General features: G+C 44.9%; 1 protein-coding gene across 2 annotated transcripts in view; it reads right to left on the bottom strand.

The window, feature by feature from the left end:
* Positions 1-10,681, bottom strand: part of SNTB2 (syntrophin beta 2) — a 154,449-nt gene that overhangs the window by 43,295 nt on the left and 100,473 nt on the right. For both annotated transcript variants that reach the window (XR_007721943.1, XM_050773356.1), the window contains exon 6: positions 46-230. Coding sequence is in view for 1 of the 2 variants with exons in the window: in XM_050773356.1 (XP_050629313.1) it covers positions 46-230 (185 nt within the window). In the remaining variant the exon portion in view is untranslated. The remainder of the gene's footprint in view (positions 1-45; positions 231-10,681) is intronic.

The raw sequence follows: 10,681 nt of genomic DNA, 5'->3' as shown, positions 1-10,681 counted from the left end.
AGAGAACATCTATTAGAAAAAAATGTGTTTCAGAAACACTCCTACCAGTTCTCCCTCGGGACCACCAAAATCCAAGTATAGATTTCGGATGCCATCATCCGCAGACATCTTCAGCCTTTCAAAGGGGTAGCGGTATAATATGCTGCTGGAGCCTCCGTTTTCCCTGGAGATGGTGAACCCATTTTCATAGTGAATAGTAAGCTTCACCTCTTGGCCATTTAACATGCAGCCTGTTGGAGAAAAGCAAAAAACATTAGTTGTAAAGTTGTTATGCCAGTTATCAAGTGAAATGGGATTCTTCTGACTTCAAAATAGGAAAAATATTTTCTTGAGAATGTGTGATACCGAACCTATATGGAACCTTCTTTTTTTTTTTGAGACGGAGTCTTGCTCTGCTGCCCAGGCTGGAGTGCAATGGCCGGATCTCAGCTCACTGCAAGCTCCGCCTCCCGGGTTCACGCCATTCTCCTGCCTCAGCCTCCCGAGTAGTTGGGACTACAGGCGGCCGCCACCTCGCCCGGCTAGTTTTTGTATTTTTTAGTAGAGACGGGGTTTCACCGTGTTAGCCAGGATGGTCTCGATCTCCTGACCTCGTGATCCGCCCGTCTCGGCCTCCCAAAGTGCTGGGATTACAGGCTTGAGCCACCGCGCCCGGCCTTATATGGAACCTTCTAAAGTGTGTTTTGTTTTGGTGACTGAGATAAGGCAGAAATGACCATAACACTCCTTGACATCTGATTCAGTTTAATTCCATGAGTACCCACTGAACACTCATAGTGGCAAGTGTGTGTAGGCTGTGCAGGGCACTGGAGAAGCAAGAGAGGCACAGTCCCTGCTCTCAAGGACTTTGTAAACGCATTAGCATAAACAGGAAATCCCCAGCTGTGTAAGGCAGAATGTACAGAACATGAGCAAACACCAAACTGAATGAGGCCAAAGTCAAGAAAAGGTTTCCTGTAGGAGCTGGGCCTTCAGATAGGCCCTAAAGAACTGGTAAAACTGGCCGGGTACGGTGGCTCATAGCTGTAATCCCAGCACTTTGGGAGGTCGAGGTGGGTGGATCACTTGAGGTCAGGAGTTCGAGACCAGCCTGGCCAACAAGGCAAAATCCCGTCTCTACTAAAAATACAAAAATTAGCCAGGCGTGGTGGCACATGCCTGTAATCCCAGCTACTCAGGAGGCTGAGGCAGGATAACTTCTTGCACCCAGGAGGCAGAGGTTGCAGTGAGACAAAATCACACCACTGCACTCCAGCCTGGGTGACAATAGCAAGACTCTGTCTCAAAAAAAAAGGTAAAACTGGACAGGCAGGGAGGAACAGGCAGAAGGACTGAACTGGGCGAGAAGGAACAACCAAAGGACCAAAGGCAGAGAGGCCTTTCAGGAGCTGTGACATGGTTTGGTTGGCATTTGGGATGAAGATAAAGATTACGTTCATCCAAGTTAAAGGCTATACTCAGCAAAAGTCACACATTCACTGCTATCAAAGATACAATTCAAAGGATACCTCTGAATTGACAGGATACAAACAATTTTGGTCATCAAGACCGGCAAATACCCCAGGATTATAGGCTCATGCCTATAATCCCAGCACTCTGGGAGGCTGAGGCAGGAGGATCACTTGAGGCCAGGTGCGCTAGAGACCAGCCTGGGTAACATGACAAGATCTCATTTCTACTAAAAATAAAAAATGTATCAGGGCATGGTGGTGTGTACCTATAGTCCCAGCTACTCGGAAGGCTTGGGTGGGAGGATCACTTGCATCCAGGAGTTCAAGGTTGCAGTGAGCTATGATCACGCCACTGCACTTTAGCCTGGGTGACACAGCAATGTCTAAACAATTTTAAAAAGAGAGATTTAGAAGTCCTTTTTTTTTTTGTTTTGAGATGGAATCTCCTTTTGTTACCCAGGCTGGGGTGCAGTGACGTGATCTTGGCTCATTGCAGCCTCAGTTTCCTGGGCTCAAGCAATTCTTCTGCCTCAGCCTGCTGAGTAGCTGGGATTACAGACGCACACCACCACGCCCGGCTAATTTTTTTGCATTTTTAGTAGAGACAGGGTTTCACCATGTTGGACAGGTTGCTCTTGAACTCCTGACTGCAAGTGATCCACCCACCTCGGTCTCCCAAAGTGTGGGGATTATAGGCATAAGCCATCGCACATGTTTTTTTTTGTTTTTTGTTTTTTTTTTTTGAGACAGTCTCGCTCTGTAGCCCAGGCTGGAGTGCAGTGACATGATCTTGGCTCACTGCAACCTCTGCCTCCCAGGTTGAAGCGATTCTCCTACCTCAACCTCCTGAGTAGCTGGGATTACAGGAGTGTGCCACCACACCTGGCTAATTTATGTATTTTAAGTAGAGATGGGGTTTCACCATGTTGGTCAGGCTGGTCTCGAACTCCTGACCTTGTGATCCACCCACCTCAGCCTCCCAAAGTGCTGGGATTACAGGTGTGAGACACTGTGCCCGGCCCCCCACCCCCCGTTTTCTTTTTTTAGACAGAATCTTGCTGTGTCACCCAGACTGGAGTGCACTGGCACAATCTCAGCTGACTGCAACCTCTGCCTCCCAGGTTCAAGCAATTCCGGTGCCTTAGCCTCCTGAGTAGCTGGGATTACAGGCGGGCACCACCACACCCAGCTAATTCTTTGTATTTTTTAGTTGAGACAGGGTTTTGCCATGTTGCCCAGGCTGGTCTCGAACTCCTGAGCTCAGGCAATCCACCTGCCTGGGTCTCCCAAAGTGCTGGGATTACAGGTGTGAGCCACTATGCCTGGCCTGAGAGGGTTTTTTTGTTTGTGTTTTTTTTGAGATAAGTGTCTCACTCTATCATCCAGGCTGGAGTGCAATGGCGCAACCTCGGCTCCTTGCAACCTTCACCTCCTGGGTTCAAACGATTCTTATGCCTCAGCCTCCCGAGTAGCTGGGATTACAGGTGTTCACTACCACGCCTGGGTAATTATTGTATTTTTAGTAGACAGCGATTTCACCGTGTTGGCCAGGCTGCTCTCAAACTCCTGACCTGAAGTGATCCGCCCACCTTGGGCTCCCAAAGTGCTTGGCCCCTGAGATTGCTTTATTTTTTATTTATTTATTTATTTATTTATTTTTGAGACAGTCTCTCTCTGTTGGCCAGGCTGGAGTGCAGTGGCACGATCTCGGCTCACTGCAACCTCCGCCTCCCGGGCTCAAGCGATTCTCCTGCCTCAGTCTCCCGAGTAGCTGGGATTACAGGTGTGTGCCACTATGCCTGGCTGATTTTTGTATTTTAAGTAGAGACGGGGTTTCTCCATGTTGGTCAGGCTGGTCTTTAACTCTTGACCTCAGGTGATCCGCCCGCCTCGGCTTCCCAAAGTGCTGGGATTACAGGTGTGAGCCACCACGCCCAGCCATAGGTTAAAATTTATAATTAATACCAGATTCTTCTGAATGAGACTGTGACCTGATCATGTAAATGCTGTGCCAAATAGAACTAATTAAACAGGTTTTCCCTAAATGTTTAGTAGATCACACAGGCAATGATGGCAATGATGATTAAGTGCCTAACACCCCTTACCCTTTTAGGAGTAATGAACCAAAGGGAGATAAGGGAAATAAGCCTTTCACTCTGATTTAACAGCTGTGTGTGTGTGTGTGTGTGTGTGTGTGTGTGTGTATGTGTGAAGTGGCTCTTTGTTTTTTCTTTTTTTTTAGTATAAATTCCCCATTTAGTAAGAGGAGTGGCCCTTAACAGGTGTGTGTGTGTGTGTGTGTGTGTGTGTGTGTGTGTGTGTGTGTGTGTATGTGTGAAGTGGCTCTTTGTTTTTTCTTTTTTTTTAGTATAAATTCCCCATTTAGTAAGAGGAGTGGCCCTTAACAGGTGTGTGTGTGTGTGTGTGTGTGTGTGTGTGTGTGTGTGTATGTGTGAAGTGGCTCTTTGTTTTTTCCTTTTTTTTTAGTATAAATTCCCCATTTAGTAAGAGGAGTGGCCCTTAACAGGTGTGTGTGTGTGTGTGTGTGTGTGTGTGTGTATATGTGTGAAGTGGCTCTTTGTTTTTTCTTTTTTTTTAGTATAAATTCCCCATTTAGTAAGAGGAGTGGCCCTTTCTGATGGGATAGCTTCTGGGGTTTATTAGTTGAGCTGTTGCAGGTGGCTCATTATGTCTTGGTTCACTTAGAATGCTTTTGGATGGCTACATATCCACTATCCACTCCAATTTATAGATAAGTCAGTAAAAAATTCAGCATGTTGATTTTGTTTAACAGGGTTGTTTCCAGAAATAGAAAAAGACACACAATAGCAGCACAATTGTAAGTACTAAAGTTAAAGGGATAAAAAACTACAGTTTTGGCTGGGCATGGTGGCTCACACCTGTAATCCTAGTACTTTGGGAGGCAGAGGCAGGCGGACTGCCTGAGCTCAGGAGTTCGAGACCAGCCTGGGCAACATGGTGAAACCCCATCTCTGCTAAAATACAAAAGAAATTAGCCGGGTGTGGCGGCGTGTGCCTGTAATCCCAGCTACTTGGGAGGCTGAGGCAGGAGAATTGCTTGAACTTGGGAGGCGGAAGCTGCAGTGAACCGAGATCATACCACTGTACCCAAGCACTCCAGCCTGGGTGACAGGGCAGACTCCGTCTCACAAAAAAAAAAAAAAAATCAAAAACTACAGTTCTTCAGGTATCAAGAGAGGAAGGTACATAAGCACAGGGCTCTGCGGTGGGTGCTTTTATTTTATTTTAGATGGAGTCTCACTCTGTCGCCCAGGCTGGAGTGCAGTGGCATGATCTCGGCTCACTGCAACCTCCGCCTCCCGGGTTCAAACGATTCTCCTGCCTCAGCCTCCCTAGTAGCTGGGACTGCAGGGGCGCATCAAAACGCCCTTTTTTTTTTCCAGTAGAGATGGGGTTTTGCCATGTTGGCCAGGATGGTCTCGAACTCCTGACCATAGGTGATTCACCCGCCTTGGCCTCCCAAAATGCTGGGATTACAGGCGTTAGCCACCATGCCCAGCCTGTAACATTCTTTATAGTGATAAGAGTTTCAGTGTATGCGACTAACTGATGGCTCTTTAGTCAAAAAACAATTTTTTTTTTCCTGATGATACAAGCATGATATAACTTTAAAAATTCAAACAACTGGCTGGGCACAGTGGCTCATGCCTGCAATTCCAGCGCTCTGGGAAGCTGAGGTAGAGGACTGCTTGAGGCCAGAACTTTGAGATAAGTCTAGGCAACATAGTGAGATTCTGTCCCTACCAAAATTACAAAAATTAGCCAAGCATGGTGGCATACACCTGTAGTCCCAGTTACTTGGGAGGCTGTGGTGGGAGGATCACTTCAGCCTGGGAAGTCCAGGATGCAGTGAGTCATGTTCATGCCACTGCACTCTAGCCTGGGCAACAGAATGAGACTGTGTCTCTAAAAAAAATAAAATAAAATAAATAAATAAATAAATAAATAAATAAAATAAAAATTCCCACAACATAAAAGTGGTCTATAACTGCAGTTGGATTTAGGGATGGAGAAAAAGCCAGGGATGTCTATGGCCCAAATTACTGAGCAGTAAAAGGCACTGCCCACTTCAACAGCCAAGATAGGCTCTACATCTCCCTCCATTGTTTCCTCTCTTCCATCTGCCCCTCTTCCAGGCTAAGGCCAATCCCCTCACCTGTGCCTTGGATTGCATCTACCTCCACCTTCCTAGAAACTGTACAAGACTGATTACTCCTTCTACCTCTTGTGTTTTCAACACGTCCCTCTGAATCAGATCCCTCCCATTCACTTTTAAATGCTCAAGCCTCTCTCATTATTAAAAGAAATGCCACTACTCAACTCTGTACCTTACCTCCAAGGACCACCCACCCTCTTCATATCAAAACTTCTTGACAGAGCTATCTACTCAGTTTGCTCCTGATTCACCTCATGTCCAGTCCTCAGCCCTCTGCAATCTGCCACTGCCATCGCATCGTTTTGCATCTCTCCCCAAGAGGCATCAATGATCTCCATATTGCTAAATCCAACCTGCTTTTTCAGCCTCATCCTACTTGGCACTTGTAGTACTAATTGTTGGCTGTCTATCAGCTTCTATTTCTCTATTCTTCTTTATAGGCAAACTCCAATTTTATTCAGGTTTTTACTGGGTCCTAATGTGTTTCAGGGAAGGGTACTCCCAACTTATGGATAGACAACTTCTGGGCCAATCAGAGCATGGGTTTCCCCTGGTGATTGTTCTGGTTCAGACTGGACATATGAGCCAAACTGACTCAATCAGATTGAAAAGATACTATGACTAGGAAGAGAAGGCCCCTCTCTCTTTCACTCTTGCTCTCTCTCTTTTATGCAAGATATTTAATATTTATTCTAGTTTTAGTGGCCACGTCCTATTATTTTTAGCATAAACCATTCCAACTGATACATTTACTCCTACTGACTTTTCCTCCCTTGAAATACTCTTCCTTTGGTTTCCACAGCCCTTACCATCCCCACCAATCCTGGTTTTCCTTTTACTGCTCTGGCTACTACTTCTCAGATTCCTAAGTTGGGGGTTGTGGGGTGGGGCATTAGCTTTTTCACACCACACCACGGGGATGTTATTAAGTGTAAAACACACATTAGAGATGGCTTTCTAAGAAGCTCCCTGATAGTAATAAAGCTAGGAGGAAAACTTGCTCAATAAATAATAAATCAAAAAACTGGTGTTATAATGAGGTGAACGAACACTGGGCCGGGCACAGTGGCTCACGCCTGTAATCCCAGCACTTTGGGAGGCTGAGGTGGCGGATCACCTGAGGGCAGGCGTTCATGACCAGCCTGGCCAACAGGGTGAAACCCCGTCTCTACTAAAAATGCAAAAAAAAAAAAAAAAAAAAAAAAAAAAATTAGCTGGGCACAGTGGTGGGCACCTGTAATCCCAGCTACTCAGGAGGCTGAGGCAGGAGAATTGCTTGAACCCGGGAGGTGGAGGTTGCAGTGAGCCGAGATCACGCCATTGCACTCCAGCCTGGGAACAAGAGCGAAACTCCATCTAAAAAAAAAGGTGAACACTGGTAAATACAACCAGTGTTGTATTTATCCACTTTGTGTAGATAGTACAACCAGTGTATATGTTATCCACTTTGTGTCTATTTATTTATATTGATTTTTTTGAGACAGAGTCTCGCTCTGTTGCCCAGGCTGGAGTGCAACAGCATGATCTTGGCTCACTGCAAGCACTGCCTCCTGGGTTCACACTATCCTCCTTGCCTCAGCCTCCTGAGTAGCTGGGTCTAAAGGTGCCTGCCACCACACAGGCGCCCGCCACCATGCCCGGCTAATTTTTTGTATTTTTAGTAGAAATGGGGTTACACTGTGTTAGTCAGGATGGTCTCAAATCTCCTGACCTCATGATCCACCTGCCTTGGCCTCCCAAAGTGCTAGGATTACAGGCGTAAGCCACCGTGCCTGGCCTATTTATTTATTTTTGAGACAGGGTCTCACTCTGTCGCCTAGGCTGGAGTGCAGTGCTACAGCCTGGACCTGCAGGGCTTAAGCAATCCTCCCACTTCAGCCACCTGAGTAGCTGGGACTATAGGCATGTGTCACTATGCCTGGCTAACTTTCAAAATTTTTTAGAGACGTGGTCTAACTCTGTTGCCCAGGCTTATTTTATTTTTTATTTTTATTTTTTTTAGAGACAGGGTCTCATTCTGTTGCCTAAGCTGGAGTGCAGTGGTGTGATCACAGTTCACTGCAGCCTCAAACTCCTGGGCTCGAGTGATTATCTTGCCTCAGTCTCCCAAACAGCTAGGACTACAGATGCATGCCACCATGCCTGGCTCATTTTTTTTTTTTTTTTTTTTTTTTTTTAAATAGAGATGGGGTCTTCCTGTGCTACTCAGGCTACTGTCGAACTCTGGTGTCAAATAATCCTCCTGCCTTGGCCTCCCAAAGTGCTGAGATTACAGGCATAAGCCACAGTGCTGGGCCAACTATGTGTTTTTTTAAATGAGAACTGCTGGTGGTTATCAGTGTGTCATGAGGGACAAAGAACCTAATGGCAGAGTTCTATGCTACAGGTCCTGTTTCTGGGGCTCTGGGGGGCTCTATCTAGTGTTTCCAGCAGGTCCCCTGGTCCATCTCTCTAGCAGCCATAGGACTGTGTGTGTTACTCAGAGCAACTCAGAAGGGAGTAGGTCTTTCAGGTTAGATCTGGCCTGACTGCCCAGGACTGTCTCAGAGAAAGGCTGGGGCATCCTTCCCAGTGACTGCACATAGGAAAAGCCAGCCCATCAGGTATAAGCAACAGGCTCATTATGCCCAGGGTCACAGAAAAGAACATGACACTGTGTTCTTCTCTTATTGCTATTTGGTCAAAGGCATGAAGTATGTCTTACTTATTTTTCTTTTTTTTTTGAGTCGGAGTCTCGCTCAGTCGCCCAGGCTGGAGTGCAGTGGCGCGATCTCGGCTCACTGCAAGCTCTGCCTCCCGGGTTCACACCATTCTCCTGCCTCAGCCTCCCAAGTAGCTGGGTCTACAGGTGCCCGCCGCCATGCCCGGCTAATTTTTTTGCATTTTCAGTAGAGACGGGGTTTCACCGTGTTAGCCAGGATGGTCTTGATCTCCTGACCTTGTGATCCACCCGCCTCGGCCTCCCAAAGTGCTGGGATTACAGGCATGAGCCACCGCACCCGGCCTTATTTTTCTTTTATTACAAAGCACAGCACTTCATAAATACTAAAACACTCAGTAAATATTTATTAACTTAACAAATTAGACTGATATTGTTTGTCCTTCAGAAGTTTAACCTGGTCATAAGAATGAATCATTTAGAGAAATTTCAGGGCTTAAGGCTCTAGTTTTGGAGCCCAAAAAGGCCCCAATTCAAGTCCTAACCATACTAACACCAGTTCCCATATCTTGAAAATGCAGGTGACAACATCTGCCCCAGAGAGTTGTGTGTGAAGGTTAGATGATGCCTGTATTTCATTATGCCTTATGACAATCCTGATACACACCTATTATTTTTTTGGTTTCTGTCCTTCCTACTTGAAAAACCGGGGCTATACTTACCTTATTTTATTATAGCTAGTAAAAGCACAGAGTATACACTGGAAAATACTTGCCAAGTAGATGAGTAAAAAGGACTCAAGATAATTTCTAAGAAATGGTGAACAATATGGTCACAGAAAACTGTTTCCTCATATATTTTAACAATATAAATCATTTTAAATGCCTGTTTTTCTTCTCTTCTCCCAGATTTTCTTCATTTTTATTAACGTAATTCCTACCTATATTTACAGCTTCTTAGTCTTCATATCATCAAAACTACAGACATATAAAGTACCTTCATAAAGTTCTTGTATGACTTAAAAACTTTAATGGCTTAAATAATTGGTATGATGAAAATAAGCCTTTAAAAGTATACAATTTTTAAAATAGTTTCAAATCCTGTGACAAATGGAAAATGGCTTTATGTACTTGAGGAAGAGAACTGCATTCTATGCCTACTCATCTTGAAGTTCATATTTGCAAGCAGGAGAAAGTCCTTCTGTACCAGAGGGATCACTGATTACAGTAGAGTTACAGTTCTACAGTAACTATAGTCTAATCAAGGTTTAAAACCAAATGAACATTAGGAAGATTATGCATTGCATTTACTCGTCACATTTTGTAGGTATTCACTGAAATTTTCTAGATGGGTAAACTATAACCAAAACATAGAGACAAGGAATAGCTTAACTGATTTCTTTTTGCCAACTATAGTTTTAACAGACAGTTCTGAATCTCCCAGCAATTTTTTTTTTTTTTTTTTGAGACAGGGTCTTATTCTGTTGCCCAGGCTGGAGTGCAGTGATATAATCACAGCTCACTGAATCCTTGACCTCTCGGGCTCAAGTGATCCTCCCACCTCAGCCTCCTGAGTAGCTGGGACCACAGGCACACACCACCAGGCCTGGGTAATTTTTAAATTTTTTGTAAAGACAGGGTTTGACCATGTTGCCCAGGCTGAGCTCAAGTGATCCACCTGCCTCAGCCTCCCAGAGTGCTGGGATTATAGGTGCGAACCACAGTGTAATCTTTTTAATATTAATATGTAATATTTGTATGTATCTTAGGTGCACATGCAATATTTTGTTACCTGATATTTTGTTACATGTGTAAAATGTGTAATGATCAAGTCAAAGGATTTAGGGTATCCATCACATTGAATATTTAACAATTCTATGTGTTGGGAATATTTTAAGTCCTTTCTTCTATTTGAATTATACAAAGTTAACATTATTGTTAACTATAGTCACCACACGCTGCTCTTGAACATTAGAACTTATTCCTTCTTTCTAATTGTATGTTTATACCCATTAACCAACCCTTCTTCACAGCCCCTCACAACACACCCATCCCAACCTCTGGTATTTATCTTGTACTCTCTACATCCATGAGATCACCTTTTTTATTTTTTTATTTTTTTTTTGAGATGGAGTTTAGCTCCTATTGCCCAGGCTGGAGTGCAATGGTGAGATCTTGGCTCACCGCAACCTCCGCCTCCCAGGTTCAAGCAATTCTCTTGCCTCAGCCTCCCAAGTAGCAGGGATTACATGCATGCATCACCACGCCTGGCTAATTTTGTATTTTTAGTAGTGATGGGGTTTCTCCATGTTGGTCAGGCCAGTCTCAAACTGCCGACCTCAGGTGATCCACCTGCCTCGGCCTCCCAAAGTGC

The sequence above is a fragment of the Macaca thibetana genome, chromosome 20, assembly GCF_024542745.1.
Source record: "Macaca thibetana thibetana isolate TM-01 chromosome 20, ASM2454274v1, whole genome shotgun sequence".
Taxonomy (NCBI): domain Eukaryota; kingdom Metazoa; phylum Chordata; class Mammalia; order Primates; family Cercopithecidae; genus Macaca; species Macaca thibetana.
The sequence above is the reverse complement of the archived record's forward strand: the minus strand, read 5'-3'. Positions and strand labels throughout refer to the sequence as shown.